The sequence below is a fragment of the Periplaneta americana genome, chromosome 12 (genome assembly GCF_040183065.1).
Source record: "Periplaneta americana isolate PAMFEO1 chromosome 12, P.americana_PAMFEO1_priV1, whole genome shotgun sequence".
NCBI lineage: Eukaryota > Metazoa > Arthropoda > Insecta > Blattodea > Blattidae > Periplaneta > Periplaneta americana.
In genome coordinates this window covers 134158334-134179659 of record NC_091128.1, presented here as the reverse complement: position 1 = coordinate 134179659, position 21326 = coordinate 134158334, and the positions used below count along the sequence as shown (strand labels likewise).

Here is a 21326-nt window from a genome sequence, read left to right as displayed (position 1 = left end):
ATGGTAAGTTTCCAATTTATAATTATTACTATGTTAAATGTCTCTAAAAATAATATGTTAAAAGCCTAAAGCAGTAAAATAAAATGAATGTCGCGCTTAAGCGGTAAGAAGAGGGAAATTGTTATGTGTGTTACGTTGGGAATACTGAATGTGGTATTTCACACTTACCGCGTATTGGTTCTGTGCGGAAAACAAGCAAATACGCACGATCTCGCACAAAATAATTTACCTAATTTAAAGGGATACTACTCTAGAAGCATCGACCTAAATTTCTACACCCATTGATATAATTATAGTTAGGTATTATCGGTGAAAGTTTGTTTCACAGTGTGGTAGATAGCAGAATTTATTGTCCCAAGTGTTAAAGAGAATTAGAAATTTGGTAATAAGTGACTGATAAGATATTAGTCTAGGTGAGTTTCTGCCTTTGATGTTTAGACCCTCTAGAGCAGCGGTTCTCAAACTTTTTTTAATGGAGACCACTTTTTAAAGTCAGAACAGTTCCTAGGACCACCTTACTCTTGTTCCCTTCGAAAGCAAATTTATCATTTTCGTAGCATATTTTAATGCCAGTATACTTATATTTTAAAATTGAATTAAGGTTCGGTACTTTGGTCCTCTGTCCTCTGTTATGAATTCGGGTGGTCCCTGGCTGGGTTACAGGCGCGGCGCCAGATGTGCAGGGAAAAGATGTCGAGAAACACCACGTATATAGTGTTTAAATCCCTCTTTTGCTGCTGAGAGTAGAATGGGAAGTCGATAGACGGGTAGGGTAATAAATTTCATAAAAGTCTGTACTGGGAGAAAAAGTGAAATTCGATTGCCATGTGTAATTTCCAAACTCTGAGATTTTAAGCTGTAGTGTGATACGCAATTCGTTTGAATCTTTTTTTCTTCTGTTTTTTTTTTTTTTTTTTTTTTTTTGAAGGACCATAAGAGCACACCTCGAGGACCACAGGTGGTCCGCGGACCATAGTTTGAGAAACGCTGCTCTAGAGCTCACCGAATTTCGTTGATGCAGAAATCAGAGTAAATAGCTTGACTACGAGTGGATAAGAGAGAAGAAATACAGTTCCGTTAGATAATAAACATAGATTACGGAAGGCTCAACATTTTGAAAATACGAACATTATCAAAGGATTGCCATCTTTGTACCGTAGAAAAGCTTCAAACAAAGCTGAGAAGTTTTTAACTTGTCTAAAAATGCGTAGGTAACAAAGAAAAATATTTCCAGTAATATGTCGAATTTGTATTGTAAAATATTTTATCAGTTATTCTTTGTGTTAAAGTGCCAGGCTATGAAAACTGTTATCTAATTTTAATATATGAATTATTTTCTTTTTCAGAACTTAAGTTTTCCAAGCATCAGTTTTCACGTGGTTAATACCTCTTTTCTACTAAACGCTTCTATTGCGATAGTTTACCCGTTCCTGGACTCTAAAATTAAAGAACAAGTAAGTGCAACTTATTTAGTAAAGTTAAATATACTATTTTGCGCTCTTTGTATAAGAGCAAGACCTAAAATCAATATAATTCGCACTCAGCATTCAAATTAAATTGTGCGGTACATGTACATCCAGATACGCATAATGAACCAAAACAGTGCAGTACACTTAAGTACGTACGTAAATACATACATACATACATACATACATACATACATACATACATACATACATACATACATACATACATACATACAGTCCACACCTGTGGAGTAACGGTTAGCGCGTCTGGCCGCGAAACCAGGTGGCCCGTGTTCGATTCCCGGTCGGGGCAAGTTGAGGTTTTTTCCGAGGTTTTCCCTCAAATCAATATGAGCAAATGCTGGGTAACTTTCGCTGTTGGACCCCGGACTCATTTCACCAGCATTATCACCATCTCATTCAGACGCTAAATAACCTAAGATGTTGATAAAGCGTCGTAAAATAATCTACTAAAATAAAATGTACATAGCCTACATACATTACATTTATTTCATTTTTATTATTTTTGTGAAATTTGGTATGAAGTTAGATTAGTTGTAATTGTGATAATTAATGATAACGGTAGTAATAATAATAACTGTTGTTTTAATTACTATTTTATTATTAGTAGTATTATTTTTGCAAATCAAGATTTCAGGTATAACTCCCCGTAAAGTTGATTTGAATAATTTCGAGGGAAAAATTGTTCCGGAGCCGGGTATCGAACCCGGGACCTTTGGTTTAACGTACCAACGCTCTACCACTGAGCTACCCGGGAACCCTAACCGACACCGATCCAATTTTTCCCTCTATATCCACAGACCTCAAAGTGGGCTGACAACCGTCAAGCAACCAACTTCGAGTGCACACTAACTCCGTGTGACTTAAATTGTGGTTTTCTGTTAACGAACAGTGACGTGTGTTATGCAAATCAAGATTTCAGGTATAACTCCCCGTAAAGTTGATTTGAATAATTTCGAGGGAAAAATTGTTCCGGAGCCGGGTATCGAACCCGGGACCTTTGGTTTAACGTACCAACGCTCTACCACTGAGCTACCCGGGAACTCTAAACCGACACCGATCCAATTTTTCCCTCTATATCCACAGACCTCAAAGTGGGCTGACAACCGTCAAGCAACCAACTTCGAGTGCACACTAACTCCGTGTGACTTAAATTGTGGTTTTCTGTTAACGAACAGTGACGTGTATTATGCAAATCAAGATTTCAGGTATAACTCCCTGTAAAGTTGATTTGAATAATTTTTCTCTCGAAATTATTCAGTATTATTTTTGTTTTCTTTGAAGTTCAAACTGTGCAAAGGATCTTGTGTACATGAGTTTGTATGATTTATTGTGTATCAATAAATGCACTTCATTCATTCACTACATACATACATACATACATACATACATACATACATACATACATACATACATACATACATACATACATACATACATACATACAATAAAATGCATACAATACATACAATACAATAAAAAAAAACTCACTCACTCACTCTCACTCGCTCACAGCAATCCAGTACAGTTTCTTTCTTAAGCATCTTTGACACTTTGAGTCAAACAAACATATCAAATTAACTCGCAAAATATCTGACGTAAGTATAATATTTCATAATTAACACATAACTTCCATAACCAAACTTATGGTGAACTGTAAGTAATGTCATTAAATTCAGGGGGCTATTCTTTGAGATATTTCAAACAAAATAGTTTAATAGAATTTTGTTTGTTTTTGGTTTCATTTCGAGATAAAAATATTTTTATGTGATATATTTCATAGCGTGTTTTGGGAAAGCCGCTGATTTAATTCCCAATATGTTCAGTCAGTTTAAGAGAACAGTACATTATGATAATAAATGATTGAAAGAATTTTAGTTTTGTTCTTTAGATGTGCAGAAATTTAATCCAAACAAATGTAACTTTTTGTTCTTAAAAGAAATTTTGAAATGTTACATTTGTTTGGATCAAATTTCTGCACATTTAAAGGACAAAACGAAAATTCTTTCAATAATTTATTATCATAGTACACTTCTCTCTTAAATTAACTGAGAATATTGGGAATTAAATCAATGGCTTTCCAAAAAGATGCTATGAAATGTTTGATATAAAACAATTTTTATCTCGAAAAGGAAGAAAAACGAGCAAAATTGTATTAAACGTTTTTGTTGAAACATCTTAAAGAATAACCCTCTGAAATTAATGACATAACTTACTATGTTGTTTTCAATTTTGTTAACAGATTCACTTCCACAACAACGACTGGTCATCTCTTCATAAACACATCAACCCTGACATCTTGCCTGCGGAATACGGCGGTTATCTTCCTGGTATAGATTATGAAAAATTACGAAGAGTTCTATACGATAATACTGACGTATTGATGGGTAAGTTACAAAGCAAACCTTTCTACAGTAGCTACTCTTACAGACAAAATAACGAAATCGGCCCGAATTTTGAATTAAAGTGATTGTGGAAAGAATAGTGTTAGCTTATTTAGTCACCGTTGAAAATTAGAGACGATTTTTTTTTTCAGATGCTTTTATTTTTACTTCTTCCAGGGTATGTGGATTATTTTCTTACACTTATCATTTATAACTTCCCAAGAGATAACCACCCTTGCTCTATGGAGTTAGTCCACAAAATAATAATCTATTGTAGTGCCCTCGCAGAATCCTATTTGGAAAGAGAAAAAAACACTTTAACTTTCAAAGAGGATTCTGCGACAGTACATACACTCAAATATTCTATGGACGAATTTCGATGATAAAAGATATATGGCTCCCTCGATCCCTCGATTTAATAATTATATGTGACTTTTGATAACTTTAAGACAAAATTTACAAAAAGAATTGACATATCCTAGAGCAACTGAAAAATTATCTCCGGGAAAACATCGCCTTCATTTGTCAACTACACATACAGCGATTGTTGCGTCACTGCTTAAAGAGATACAAACATTTGAAAAGAAGGCAAACAGTTTCAGCATCTCATTTGTCAGTTTATATGAAAATAATATTTAACTGCTTATTTTCTCAATTTGTGTGAGTAGATGATGTTTTAACTGTTTATATTGTGACTTTATTTCAACTCAACAATAGGATTTTATTCTTCCAACAATAATTCCTTTCTACAATTCACCTTAAACGCTCTCGTCAACAATAGGATTTTCACTCAACACAGTATTCGTTATAGCACTCCACTGACGACAATGACAATTTACTTGGACTATTACGAACAACAATGAACTGTTAATCTTAACTAATATTTACAAAGCACTATTTACAAATCAGAACTGTCAGTTCTCAGTTCACAGTTCTTCTAGCTCAGTCACTCGAGTTCACAGTATCTCGAACCACAGACCTTCAGAGACAGTTCACTGTACTGGAACTCAGGTCCCTCCAACTGCGGTCCACTGCACTCGAACTCAGGTCCCTCCAACTGCGGTCCACTGCACTCGAACTCAGGCCTTCGGATGCTGACACAGTTGCGGACGCACACTCGAGTCGAACTCCGGTACACAAGACTGGCTTGCTTGCTCTGGCTTACTCACTGACTGGCTGACTAATCAACTGAAAACTGCCTCGCGTTCACACCACAGTTTCTGGAAAGTACGACTTCTCGAATTATCTGTCTATCTCCACTTCGGACGGACTTCTCTAGAAGATTCGGGAGGGTCCGTCCCCCTTTACTCCGTAAGTAGCAGCTGCGCGCGCACTCTCCCCTCGTCGCGTTGACGTAATATACCCCCCTCTCTTCTCTCCGCCGCGCGCCGTCCCTCAGTGCTCCGCGTGATCTGCTCTCTTGCGGGACGCTGGTCCTGAGTTCGAATCTCACGTCGCTGTCACAATATTTAGTAATGTTTATCATTAATAGCTTGTGGTGTGTTGAAATATCGACACTGCACTGTATATCATCGTTAGCAGACTCACGAGCTGATTGACCGAGAGCCGAATCGCCATGTTACGGTTCCTCTACCTAGCAGTTTCTCTACAATCTAATCGCCCAGTACTGTACTTAAACAAGCATTGCTTATTTATTTGTTTTAAACTTCAAACTTCGAACGCGATATGACCACAGATGTTAAAGCGTGTATAAATAAACTTGATTGAATTACTTCGTACTTCGCAGTATGTTTTGCATTAAACTTGAGCATTAATTTGGAGTGTATGTCTCATTTCATTATATTCCCCAAAAATGTGTGCACACTGTGTGTAGACTATGCGTGCATGCGTGTACAGAGTGAGTGAAAAGTCTGTCAGTGTTGCCAACTCGATTCTTAAAAACCCGTTAAAGAACAGTGTAGAAACCGCTAAATTGGTATATTGCTAATGTAAAGTGATATTATTTTCCTGCTGTAAGTGCTAAAAATACCCGCTAAATCCCTATATCAGGAATACAAATTTCATCAATTTTACCCGCTAAACTAACGCAGAAAAACGCCAGATGTAGCGGGAAAACCGCTGAATTGGTAACACTGTTCAGTATACCTTTATATTTTTCTTGCAACGCGAATCTGTGCATGAAAAATGTGTTGGTGATACTCGTATGACATCTGGTGGACGTATTTCGAGATGTGATCATGGCGGGAGACATCTGGCGGACCCGAGTGAAACCATAACACAGTGAAATTCCAAACTGAAAAATGTAATGTAACATTTCCGAGTGAAAGTATACCCATGCAAGGTATTCAGTTCTTAGATCATAAGATTCCATATTCAGATACTGTTAAATACTTAGGCATATTATGGATTGGAAGCTAACATGGAAGAACCACATTGAGTATGTCACTGACAAATCAACTGCAGATATGATTCAACGATATTTGCTGTTAAAATTACCTTTCCTTAGTCTCCAGCGCTTAAGGGGAGAGGATGGTATTTTTTAAAACTTTTTTCCTATTTGGTGTAAAATATTAATTTTTTGTATGTAGAGAGCTCATAGCTGTAGAACCCAACCAAATATAAATATTTTGAAAAAAAAAAAATATTTGGGGGCCCAAATTTGAAAAAAATATATATACCCAATGCAGGATTGTACTAAAATCGATATATCTAAACTGTTTTTAAAGATAGATTCAAACTTTTTTGCAATGTATTTCCAAAAGCATGTTCTACAAACTGTCTGTAACAGAATTTTGATATTAGTCCCTACGTTTGTAAAATAAACAATTAAAATTTAATAAAAATTTTCTGATTTCCTTTCTTGCAAACAAACGGACATATTTTTAAAATGAAATCAATTAACAAAATTCTGTTACAGAGAAACTTTTCCTAATAGTCTAAAGAATGTGTGTTCTAAATTTCATGCATGTATCTTTAATAGTTCAGAAAATATATCCATTTTTGTCTGGCAATGTAGCAAAAAAAATGATGTTACTTGAAACCGATAAAAGTGGGCATGTGATTTAAAAATCCATAGCGCAGGAAGTTTAAAACTGACGTCTCAACATCCGATAAGGGCACAAATACCCACAAAATGTTATGCAGTGCATTCCCCACATATCAAAGAGTATTTTAAAGAAATAATTTTTTTTTGAAAATTTAATTTACTGGAAACAACAATAAAAGTGGGCGAAGGATTTAAAAATCCATAACGCAGGAAGTTTAAAACTGGCGACTCAACATCCGATAAGAGCACAAATACCCACAAAATGTTATGCTATGCATTCCACACATATCACAGAGTATTTAATTTTTCTATTTGTAATTTACTCATTTTTCGCCAAAAAATATCATCCTCTCCCCTTAAATGAAAATGCGCTCATACTTATATGAGAGTGTTATTCCTCCACACATGAAGAAGATTCTCAGCCTGAGGAGACCGTACGATCTAATATAACACCATACTTCATATAGAGGACTTTTCAATAAATATTTAATTTCAACATACAGTAATTTTCATCTGCAACTTTTCACGTATTTAAATGCTTCCTTTCTTCTGGTTTTACGGAAGTCAGGAAAGCCTTAAGAAGAGCAATGCCCACACTATTCAAATTATACCTAGGCGAAAAGTCATGACCATGAGACAATCATCTCGATACCAATGAATGGAAAAAAGAGGGTGGGGGGAGAAAGAGTGCAAGATGACGAGACAAGTATGAAAGTTTTCTGTATTCTTAAATTTTCTTTATTTCGTATCAGATGTTACAAATTTTTTTTTCGGTTGAGATAAAACATTTTCTTCATTGTTCGATACACTCTTTTAACACTTGATTAATTACTGAATAGCGTTGTAACTACTTTACTGTGTTAATATTATAAAAATTACCCGGCTGACTAGTTTCGACGTGGTGTCCGTCATTTTCCGAAGCCTAGTGAGGTCCAGCGCTATCTTCTGGTTTCCTGTTGTGGTGGGGTGTGTTCATGATTGTGTCGAAAAGGGTGTGTGTTTTGAAATTCAGTTGAGCACACTTATAATACATCCTGAACACTCGACACAATCATATTTTCCCAAATCTTGAACAAGTCATTCAGTTACACTGTATGTAGGCTATGCTATGAACGCGACTGTAAAAAATAAATCCATCCATGTAGGGGCGTACGCAAGGGGGCGGTTACCGGGTTTGAACAGCCATCTTGAACTTAAAAAAAAATTACGTATATTTCAATATACCGTATTTGATTGTTTCCATGGATTTTCCTGTTATGTAAAGTGTCTTAGCTATCATATACAAATAACAGTTGAACATATATATATATATATATATATATATATATATATATATATATACACACATATATATAATTGTGTAAGTTAATAATGACACAAGCATTTTTTATTATACAAAATTAAACACAGGTTAAAATTTGTTAAAAATTCGATGACTGTGAATAAATTATGTTTCAAGATGTTATAAGAATATTCATGAATATTTTCTATTAGAATATGGTATAATAATATAATAATAATAATAATAATAATAATAATAATAATAATAATAGTAATAATAATAATAATAATAATACACAAAATTTGAAATGTCGATGATGTAAATTGTGAACAATTTTAATAATGACCCCCTCCCCCTTGACAAAATTCTGCATATGCCACTGCATGCATGAAAGTGATGCAAAACGCTGTAAAATATTTAATGCTGTTATAAAAACTCTTTTAAAGATAATTTTGATAAGGCACGGAGAAAACTCCAGAATTTTCTACCTACTTGTATATCACAATCCGACGTTCACGTAACAATAAATCATTATGTTCATAACTAATCGTAGCGAAAGTTTTGGCCTTGTTAATGATAAAGAAGCTAAGTTAATTGTGTTCACCTGCTTTTCAAAACCGGCTTAGCCTACTTGTTTGAAGCTGATACCATGTACAAGGATGGAACTTTCGGTTTTAATACCAGTTATTTACAATTCATGAAGTGGATAAAATTTCTTAGATCCGTATGATAGTTTGTACTTTACAAACATACTTTAAGGCATTTCAACTCATATTCAGATGTATGTCTTACACCATAAAATTCAATCCCTAAAAGAAAATAATTGTTATTGTACGGGAATTTTGCTGTTGTTACAAGTTGCAGTTTCCGTTTGCCTCAAGCAAGGTAACACAAAATATATTGAGGACTATTTGATTTGATTTAATTTCTTCCTGTAGCCACTACAGGTTGCCATCGACAAAGAGTACCATGATACAACAGAGTAAATGCCTTGAGGCTTAGTGATAAATTGTTGTTAGAGTGAAAAATAAACAATTTGAATTATATTGAAACACATGATGTTAAACGAAGTAACGTCAAGGAGATGCGAATTAGTCATGTCCATATGTATGATGCCTGAAAATAGCTATTGAGCCTTTGAGTGCTGCAATTGTTAGATCTCTTAAAATATTTTTATGCAGGCCAAAAGATTTACAAAAGTCGACTAGGAACTGGGGTATGGTCCCACGGGCTCCTATCATTAGTCCCGTAGTAACGATGGATTCCAGATGGTATTTGTCCTTACAAAAACTGATGGAAGGTTCATATATATTCCTTTTTTCCTCGTGTACTTCTTCTGGCTGGTGTTCGTGGCTATACAGAGAGCAATTTAAAAATTGGTCAGTGGCTGAAATTGGGTTTTGGAATGAAGCATTGGAATACAAGGGAAGTTTGGGGACTTCTTTGTCGCAGAAATAATAATAATAGTAATAATAATAATAATAATAATAATAATAATAATAATAATAATAATAATAATAGTAGTAGTAATAATAATGATTTATTTAACCTGGCAGAGTTAAGGCCATACGGCCTTCTCTAACACTCAAGCAGGAGTAAAACTGCGTTACAAAAGACACTACAAATTTACAAAGTACACTACAATTTTATACACAAAACTGAATAAGGTAATAATAATAAAATGTAAACAACAAGTAAGTAGAAATCAGACATAATATATAACATACAGAAAGAAAGAAAAAAGCATAATAAAATGTGAACAGCAGGTCAAAATAAATTAGGCATACAAAGTATAAAGTATAAAAAAATTAGACAATTATTGAGAATAATAATAATAATAATAATAATAATAATAATAATAATAATAATAATAATAATAATGATAAATAATAATAATAATAATAATAATAATAATAATAATAATACTAATAGTAGTAATAAAATAGTGCAGTACAAAGCATACAATGAATACAATATTTTTATGTACACACAGTAAGGAAAATTATGATTATATATAGCTCAACTTATCACATTATAGATATACCATTATCGGAAAATATGAAAACAAAAATATAAAATAAGTTAAATATCACTAGAACATAAAAAAGGTGAATACTTGGAAACATGCAATACAACACTTGTCATAATAGTAAGTTAGTTTGGCAACTCGTCATAAGATAATTTTATAAATTGGATTTGAAAGATTTCAATGTTCGGCAGCCCTCATATTCAGATGTCTGTCTGATATTTTTACGAAAAGACCTTAGCGTTTGTAACGTTCCAAAATATTTAGTTGAAATGCGTTTCAAAATTGTGATTTATTTCATAAACATATAGTTTCCAAGTTTTTCTTAACCATTTTTCATCATATACATTTCTCCAACAACGTTTGATAATAGAAAATGGAACTTTAGTAAAATTGCAGAGCATACTTAGAAATAAACGAACCTTAAATAGATCTATAGAAACTGCTCAGTGCAAGGAAATGTAGCACAAGAATAGAAAAGTGTAAATTTGAAATTACGTACTTGTAGTTCGTATCGTTCTACTGGGTAGTATAGCTAATAAAATAAGATTTTCAGTTGACGTAAAAAGTAGGATCTTTTCTGTATGTTAAAAATATAGGCCTAACTTTATATTTTTAGATTATTTTTAGGTCCTATAATTTTAATTTTAATATGTCTCGCGTCCATTTAAATGACAGTTGAGAATTCAGGTGGAGACTTTTAGTTTTAATAGTAAGTCGATAAGTTCAGAGTCATCAGTATAAGGGGCCACCGGCGTGGCTCAGTCGGTTAAGGCGCTTGCCTGACGATCTGAAGTTGCGCTCGGGCGCGGGTTCGATTCCCACTTGGGCTGATTACCTGGTTCGGTTTTCTCCGAGGTTTTCTCCAACTGTAAGGTGAATGCCAGATAATCTATGGCGAATCCTCAGCCTCATCTCGCCAAATACCATCTCGCTATCACCAATCTCATCGACGCTAAATAACCTCGTAGTTGATACAGCGTCGTTAAATAACCAACTAAAAAAATTAGTATAAGATTTGATGCATTTCAATATTTTGTGACTATTGTTGCTGATCAAACATTACTTAAAATTACATTACACCTAAATTAAACCAAGGAGTGTATTTGAGACCTGGCGGGATCTGGCGGCGCTAGGGTACTATTTTTCGAGGCCGGACGGCGTCAGGGCACTTTTATTATTTTCATATTGTCGTCAAATTTTGTTTTTACAAAAAGTATTATTTTATTCACATTTAAACAATTTAAAAGAAGAGGTTTACTACGCAAACCTAATAACCTCTATATCTAGATTTGAACCCATATATTTTCCTCTGACATTCCATAATAAAATTATTCCAGCAGAAATGATGATGGTAAGGATGAAGACGACGAAGACAACTACTACCTGTACTACCGAAATCCCAGAGCCAGGGCACTTTTTTGTTTAGAGATACACCACTCCGTAAAACTCAATTCTATGAACTCCATACAGTGAGTACAGTCAGTTTTTCCAGTAAGGAATGGATTAATGGATAAGTTGGTAGGTGAGGGGATGGATGGCTGTCTTGTTAACATCCTTTACATTGTTGGGTGTGTAGAGTAGAGATAGGAAAAGATGTTATTTTCTCGTAACGGTTCCAACTATTCCAGTTCCTTGAAAATACTAGGTTCCAAATAACAGTTATGAAATAACAGTACAATATGTAACTTGTGTGTCACTACAAGGTGCACAGTAGTATCTTGGAACCGCACGGTTTACTAGTATCTGATGGAAGGGTAGTATTTTGAAACAGGTACGTACTACTAGTATGTAATGTAACAGTGGTATTTTGCAGTGGCGTAGCGTTAATGTAAGCTAAAAAGCTCAGCTTCCCCAGTTAATAATAATTTTATAACAAACCTGCAGTTTATGAACAAAATTATTTATTAATTTTAATACAATTTATATTTAGGCGTTAAATATTGTGATGCGGCAGCTCAGGATGATTTGTGATGCAGCAGTAAACATTAAGCCTGCACACACCAGCTTCCAATCCTCTCATTCTTCTGTGTAACCCACCCCGCAGATTTTCCATTTCTTTCTAACAAAACTACCCTGGTCGCAAGGCTCGCAATAAGCTAGCAGTAACATTGAAAAGAATTTAGTTTCCGAGTTATCCCTTTCGTGAGTTGTGTTTAGTTGAAGTGTTAGTGTCCATTCTGGCTACTTATGAACAAAAGAGTAATTTAAAAAGAAACGACCGACTCCCTTGCTGTCAATGAAGGACACAACCAAGACAGACGCATACTTACGTAATTACGAATACTGTATTTATTGACCGTTAATATTGTGATTTCTCTAAATATGACAGAGAGTGAGCTAGTGTTAAATTATACGTATACGTGTCTATTTGTTAGAGATATGTGTAAACCACGAAATCATAATTTACTACGTACTATTTGAAGTGATGCCTTATTGGTGTTACTTACGAGGTTCCAACCAATCTTCGGACTGTTGACTTGACATTGATTACTATTTGTTTTAAGATTGTATTTTTGCAATACGTTTTCTCATAAATACATGGAAGACAATTTGAGTTAGCTTCTCCTGCTCAAAATTTTATGCTACGCCACTGGTATTTTGGAACATGCACGTACGATTAGTATGTAATATAACAGTGGTATTTAGGACGCTAAATGATCACATACTTCCCTCTATGCCATGTGATGCAGTATGATGTCATAGTGAGCCGAGATGTGAATTCGTGGAAAAGAAATGTTTTTTAATGCCAATTTGAATTTGTAGATCAGGTTTGTTCGAAGCAGCAAATGTAATGCAATTTTAAATTATCTGTAAATTTTATTGGTCACGAAATCAAAGTGGATCCCAATTGTAAATAAAACCTAACCCATTCTTTCTCTTCTGCTCAGCTCAAGTTCACAATAGTGTTCAATTTCTCAAAAAAATCAGAAAATAAAAGCTATAATCGTTTCGGCCGTGGTAAAATTCATATTAATACCGTCATGAAGAGTAACAATCTCATTGTAATGAAATATGAAAATTTACCGTTGTATTTTTATAAATAAAAAACTTTGACAATAGTCATGTTTCAACAGAATTTAGTTTAATTTCAAGAATTGGTAATAAAACTAAAATGGTAAAATGTTTGTAAATGAAACATAAACTATATATTTTCATCTCCCTTGATAAAATTCACAATGTAATTACTATACTCTAATACAGGCATTATGCTAGTAATTGTTTCATAGAATCCTATACTCAGTAACATTAGTTTCAAGATAATGTATACATTATTTAATGAGGCTCTTCATATCTTCACTATTTACGTTTCACTTTAGGTTCCAACATTTCTTTTAGTGCGACCAAAAGGGTTCCCAATTCTGCTTTCAAACAGTGGCGCCAACTTATATGGGCTCGTGGGATCCGAGCCCACCCAATAATTTATCGTGTTATCATTATACTTACGATATTTATTTAACTTATACCACAGTCAACTATATACAGTCACGAAGCTTGACTTTTGAGGGTGGTAGAAACAATAGACCGTGACGGTTCTATTTTGCATTGCCTGTAATGAGGCGATATTAGCGATCCTAGTGGTGAGCAACTATCTAATGTTTCCATATTTACTACGTATTGAGCTTCGCGACTGTATATACTAGACTGTGCTTATACCTCAAATGTTTGATCCCACCCAGTGTTTTCTAAAAGTTGGCGCCACTGCTTTCAATAGTGCCAAACATGTTCCGTTCTGTGGAACAGGCGTTGTCATAATGTAGTTCCAAGCAAGGAACTGTTCCAAAATAACCGTTACGATATTTTTTCCCCACTTCTACTGTAGACACAAAAAATAATTAATATAAAAATTATAAATTGAAAATGATAAGTAATTTATTTTCAGTATTTGACCCATCAACAAGTATAGTAAATTTATCATTAAATTGAATTAGTACTCAAGTAAATGTTTACGATTAGAAGAAAAACTCAAACATCACAAAAAAATATAATAGAAAAAAAAATAATTTAATTATTATAATTTGGTTTAAGAGACCATTACTTGCTTTCAGTCATCTGATGATTCATTTATTTTTAGGATTCAATTAATAAAGCCATTTGTTGAGATACTTTCAATTACAATGGGTATAAATCGGAACCAATATCAATAGTTGGAGATAAACTTCTATGAAAGAATGCTCAAAAAAATGAAATGAAGAAAAATACACTTATGTAGGTAAATATCTCGGATTATATCTCTGCCGGTCAATGGCCGTTAAATTTTAAATGGCTTATCTTACAACGTGGGCGTCAGCATATTGAAAAGCATTACAACTTTCCTCCCATCCCCTCACTTCCCCTACGGAAATATGACGTTGCACAGAGGCAGAGATAAAACCCGAGATCTGTAGATTCTAAGTTTTTTTTCAAATACATTTACTGATGAAAAGAGAAAAAATACGTTTTCACTGCCAAAAGTCATTCTTACAGCACATATGAATATAATTTTCATTTTAAACAGAGTACATTATCCGGGAAGTAGAAGAAAGGATGTCGACGAAGTAGAAGTGATGAACGGAAGTAGAGTTGAGTAGAAAGTTGTGGCGCATGAATTTAGGCGCTCGAGGTCAAAGTCTCTTGGATAACATAACGGCTTCATTGAATAATTATTGCCAATAGGAACGTTGTAACAAGCGAAAGTGCTTAATGACTTTCTCGAACAGTCTTAGCTGTGGGATGTTCATACGACACGGACAATATTAGCGAATAGTAGGAAGCTCTATTTTGCATTTTACAGATATGATTTGATTTCAATATAACATTAAAGAGAAGGGATAGGAAATATGCAAGTAATGCATAATGCAATTATATTGAATACAATATTATTAGGACGTGAAGTAAGCATAAAACTTATTTTGTCCTTTCGTTCCTTAAAAGTTTATTCACAAATTCTTCCGTGTTTTCTTCGACAGCAAGTGACACTTCTAACTAGAACCATTCATGGTAGTTGGTAGTCGCACCATAAAATTTACCTTGTGGAGTTACCTTTTCAGAACTTGATATTATTCCGATATTACCGTATATTTTCGAGTATTCCGCGCAATTTTTTTTTCCAAAATATACAAGTAAAAATACGGGTGTGCGGTTTATTTGAAATGAAGTTGGCATTTTCTTGTTTAGAGATACACCACTCCGTAAAACTCAATTCTATGAACTCCATACAATGAGTACAGTCAGTTTTTCCAGTAAGGAATGGATTAATGGATAAGTTGGTAGGTGAGGGATTTTCCTCCCGCGCAACTTCTAAGGTGCTAGAGCATGCTATTATCTTTCCACGCGGGTATTTCAGTTGTTAAAATTGTTAAACGACGTTTGAATTATTATCCCGTCGCTCTTATTTCCGGTAGCCAATCACGTTGCAGGTCGGCTACATTTAAACGTGTACGTCTTGTCATTTGCTGCTGATGACATTAGGCCTATACACTTCATAAGACTCGATAAATACTTAATATATTCGCCCGCCATTTTGATTCTTTCGTTGGCGTTCGCAGAAAGCACACGAGGACGTTATTTGCCGCTCAATTATTTGCTCAATTACAGTGTGTTTGATTTATTGTCATAGGAGCTACGACATGATAATGTTTAACAGTGCGGCATATAGATTCCTCGTCTGGTAGCTCGGCAACGAAAGAACAAAAATGACAAACGATACTACTTACCTAGACTTTATAGAGTCTTCACTTCCTAAGGCGTAAGCAAAGAGGAGGAGTCACGCCGGAAATAAAAGCGACACTGCTTTAGTAGTTCACGCGTCATAATCACGTTCAAGTGTGATAAATATGTAGTATGTACGTCTTATATTTTAAATTCTGAAAATGCGTACCACTAAAGGTATGAGATAGCGATCTTTTACTTGCAGCGAAGAATTTGATATTATCAAAGATGTAGAGGAACATGGAAACAACGTGGTATCATACAAAATGAATGTAGTTAATTTACTGTCTCGTGCTATTACCGTTGCAGGATATCTTGTAAATTACCGATTAAGCAAGACAACTGATATGCGTGCATTGCTTGCGCATAAGATGGGTTTGAAATGTGTCCTGTTCCGGGATAAAATTTATTGTTAATTGAGCTGTATTTGTGTTTGTTTTTAATTTGTCCTGAATACACTTGTTGCAAGTTTTACTTTTTGTAATGTGCCTTTGTTTTATTATAATTTTATTAATTAATTAAATTATTTATTTATTTATTTATTTGTATTTTTGGAGTGCGCGGCTTATTCGAGAGCCCTGGGTATTCGAGAAAATACGGTATTATTATTATTATTATTATTATTATTATTATTATTATATTATTATTATTATTATATTATTATTATTATATTATTATTATATTATTATATTATTATTTTTTATTAATATTATAATATTATTATTATTATTATTATTAGTATTATTATTATTATTATTATTATTATTATTATTATTATTATTATTATTATTATTGTATGTTTTGAGTTTATATATAGTTTTTCGATAGTGAAACATTGGAATCATGACATTTCATATTAGGCTAAACGTACGATTTCAAATTCTTTTCGGTTTTGGAACACAAAATTGTGAACACACGTAACATTTTATCACGAGCCGCCACTGTCTGTAAGTTACTCTTACCTTGCCTTCTTTTCGCATGTTATTTATTTATTCTGCTAAAAGTCTGTTTTGTAATTTTTTTTGTCAGGAAAACTGAAATCTGAGCGTTTTAAAATTGATAATCACTATTATACCCTAATATTGAATACTTTCTAATATAGACCTAAATTTCCATTTTCAGCACAGTTTTCTATGGGCTATGTCGACGAGTGAAATGAATCCATCAACATGAAGATAAGAATTTAGAAGATCTTAAATGTGTGGAGTTCTAAGAACATTGATCAATACGGTGTGCAGGGTACATGAAGCTAATGTGAAATGCTTTATTTCTGCTTAAATTGTTTGGTGTTAAACATTTTGTTGTTGTGAAATTAATTTATATTTTACATCTCTATGCAGATTTCACGTGACTATTGTTAATGATAATTTCGACATGCGGCAGAATTTTTTTTTCTAAAAACGAATTACTTGTTTTATAAATAAAATATTTACTTGTTACATCTTGTTCCTTTACTTTTATATTACGTCGCTTATTTATGACAGATATTCGTGTTTAAAACTTTTGAAATCGTTAATCTTTTATAAAAATATGTTCTGTGTTCGACACCACTATACCATTTTCTGCTATATGTCGTAGAAAAATTCAATTCCGGAATGTGGGGATGTGTAGGAATAAAGGATAGGATCTTTGAATTTGGGGATGTGTAAGGATGAAGGATAGGATGCTTGAATATAGAGATGTGTAGGGATGAAGGATAGGATCCTTGAATATAGAGGTGTAGGGATTAAGGATAGGATCCTTGAATATAGAGATGTGTAGGGATGAAGAATAGGATCCTTAAATGTGGGGATGTGTAGGGATGAAGGATATGATCCTTGAATGTGAGGGTATGTAGAGATGGGTAGAATTCTTGAATTTAGAGATGTGTAGGTATGAAGGATGGGATCCTTGAATATAGAGATGTGTAGGAATGAAGGATATGATCCTTGAATTTGGGGATGTGTAGGAATGAAGGATATGATCCTTGAATTTGGGGATGTGTAGGTATGAAGGATGGGATCCTTGAATATAGAGATGTGTAGGAATGAAGGATATGATCCTTGAATTTGGGGATGTGTAGGTATGAAGGATGGGATCCTTGAATATAGAGATGTGTAGGAATGAAGGATATGATCCTTGAATTTGGGGATGTGTAGGTATGAAGGATGGGATCCTTGAATATAGAGATGTGTAGGAATGAAGGATATGATCCTTGAATTTGGGGATGTGTAGGGATGAAGGATATGATCCTTGAATGTGAGGATATGTAAAATTGTAAAGATGGATAGGATCCTTGAATATAAAGATGTGTAGGAATGAAGGATATTATCCTTGAATGTGGGGATGTGTAGGGATGAATGATATGATCCTTGAATGTGGGAATGTGTAGGGAGATGTGTAGGAATGAAATATATGATCCTTGAATGTGCGAATGTGTAGGTATGAAGGATATGATCCTTGAATGTGCGAATGTGTAGGTATGAAGGATATGATCCTTGAATGTGCGAATGTGTAGGTATGAAGGATATGATCCTTGAATGTGCGAATGTGTAGGTATGAAGGATAGGATTCTTGAATGTGCGAATGTGTAGGTATGAAGGATAGGATCCTTGAATGTGCGAATGTGTAGGTATGAAGGATAGGATCCTTGAATGTGCGAATGTGTATGTATGAAGGATATGATCCTTGAATGTGCGAATGTGTAGGTATGAAGGATATGATCCTTGAATGTGCGAATGTGTAGGTATGAAGGATAGGATCCTTGAATGCGATAATGCCTCAGAAACCAGGCAGCTCAACACATGAATAAAAACGCTTTTCACAGCTTATAGATGCTACTACTTTAAAATAATTTGGTTTTTGGATAACAGCCATTTTTACGGAAAGATTCAGTTTGTAGTACCGGCACAGTAATAATAATTATTATACCAGGCCTGGGCACTAATACCTCAATTGAGTCACTGCAGGTTACTCCTTCACTCCCTACTTCACCTTCCCCAGGTGACACTAATATTTTGACCCGATACGAGTAGACAAGAAAGTAAGCATTGCACAGTGACGGATTATATTATAAGGCAGGCATCATAGCTTTTACGAAATTTCGGCTCTCGCTGGTCGCCTGAAATCCACCATTGATGCACAGTGCCTTACCGTGCGTTTGTTTGTATGGCGGTGTAAGCAGGAACAGGGGTTTCTGCGTTCCCTTCCACTTCCCCGTTGTCCCCAGGTCTCAATTATACTGTTTTAGTTGAGAAAATAGGAAAATTATAGGAAACTCGAAATGTAAGCTAAACGTTAGTCTACTAGAACATAATTATATTTATATATGGGCTTGATAAAGCTTAAGCTCTCAACCTAACATCTTTTGGTTGCGCCAGTGAACTGCGTTAAGTGATAAACGTAATACTTATTGTACTATTTCTTATGCAATGTGTTGTATTTTCAGAGTTATTCTATTGTTGTTAAGAGTGTATTTATTTTCTCTAAATTATGCTCCCCATTGTTAATGCCGCACTTAAATTAGCAAAATTCAGTGAATCACACTTATTTATTTAACTTACTTACAAATGATTTCTAGACAACCCGGAGGTTCATTGCCGCCTTCACATAAACCCGCCATCAGTCCCTATCCTGAGCAAGATTAATTCAGTCCCTACCATCATATCCCACTTCCCTGAAATACATTTTTATATTTTCCTCCCATTTACGTCTCCGCCTCACACAAAGGTTTTTTCCCCTTAGGTCTCCCAACTAACACTCTATACGCATTTCCGGATTCACCCATACCTGCTACATACCCTGCCCATCTCAAAAGTCTGGATTTAATGTTCCTAATTATGTTACATGACGAATACAATATGTGCAGTTCTGCGTTATGTAACTTTGTCCATTCTCATGTAACTTCATCCCTCTTAACTCCAAATATTTTTCTAAGCACCTTATTCTCGAACACCCTTAACCTCTGTTCTTCTCTCAAAGTGAGAGTCCAAGTTTCGCAACCATACAGAATAACCGGTAATGTAACTGTTTTATATATTCTAACTTTCAGTTTTTTTTTTGAAAGCAGAATGGATTACAAAAGCTTCTCAACTGAATAATAGCAGGCATTTCCTATATGTATTCCGCTTTTAATTTATATTGTTACTGTTACTCCAAGATATTAGACATTTTCCACCTCTTCAAAGGATAAATTTCCAATTTTTATATTTCTGTACCATGTACCATGTTCTGATCACGAGACATAATCGTATACTTTGTCTACTTACTTGCTTCAAGTAACATTCCCTAACAGTTTGTGGATTTTCTCGTAACATATTGGCGTCATCCACATAAACAAGCAGCTGATGTAACGCGTTAAATTCCAAACCCTCTCTGTTTTCCTGACTTTCCTAATGGCATATTCTAGACAGAGCAAAGTTAAAAAGTGAACGTGATAGCGTATCTCCTTGCTTTAGCCCAAAGTGAATTGGAAAAGCTTCAGACAGAAACTGGCCTTTACGGACCCTGCTGCATGTTTCACTGGGACACATTTTAATTAATCGAACTAGCTTCTTGGTAATACCAAATTCAACGGATATTATATAAAACTTCTCTCTTAACCGAGTCATATTCCTTTTTGAAATCTATGAATAATTGATGAACTGTGCCCTTATACTCCCACAAAAAATGCCATCAATAGTCGGTCTATTACATCTAAAACCACATTGATGATCTCCAATAATTTCATCTACATAAGGAGTTTATCTTCTCAAAAGAATATTGGACGAATTTTGTACGACGTCAACAAAAGTGATATTCCTCGAAAGTTACTACAATTAGTATTTTCCCCCTTCTTAAAGATAGATGCAATTATATACTCCTTCCATTATTCTGGTACAATTTCCTTTTCCCAGATAGCAAGTACAAGCTTATAAATTTCATTAGATAATGCGTTTTCACCCTCTTGTATTAATTCTGACGGAATTTGATCGATACCTGGAGATTTGTTCTTTTTCAGCTTTTCTATCGCAATTTCGACTTCAGAAAGTGAGCTAGGGAATAAATGGCTCAGCAGTGTATATTTGAATAACGTCCCAAATTTGAAATTAGAAAGAAAATCTCAAATTGGTGAGATTATTCTCTGGCACTCATGGGAAGGCTATAAAGTATGAGTCGTACAACAAACCTTTATTTTTCTTTGGTTTAGAAAACATGATTTGCAACTGTTATTGGTGTTAAATTCGGAAAAACTTTCGGGGATTGAACCTCTGTTCCTTCTATGAGAAGCCAAGAGTTTACTAAGTTATGACTGGGAAATTCATCAACTAATATTAACGTGAGGTTAAAGACATTGTTCTGTTGTCATGAAACTGAAAACGTCTCCAATATCTCGCAATTATCTCGCAATTATGAAAGTCGGAACCGTTAATTATTGTGTGTCATCTCGATTAGATTTATCAAGTTAATGAAGTTGCAATATGATGTAGAA

General features: G+C 34.4%; 1 protein-coding gene across 1 annotated transcript in view; it reads left to right on the top strand.

The window, feature by feature from the left end:
- LOC138710904 (clavesin-1-like) overlaps window positions 1–17173 on the top strand; it is a 40739-nt gene extending 23566 nt beyond the window's left edge. The window contains exons 5-7 of the mRNA XM_069842097.1: window positions 1347–1454; window positions 3730–3874; window positions 17000–17173. Coding sequence (XP_069698198.1) covers window positions 1347–1454; window positions 3730–3874; window positions 17000–17031 — 285 coding nt within the window. The 3' untranslated portion in view covers window positions 17032–17173. The remainder of the gene's footprint in view (window positions 1–1346; window positions 1455–3729; window positions 3875–16999) is intronic.
- The last annotated feature ends 4153 nt before the right edge of the window (window positions 17174–21326 follow it).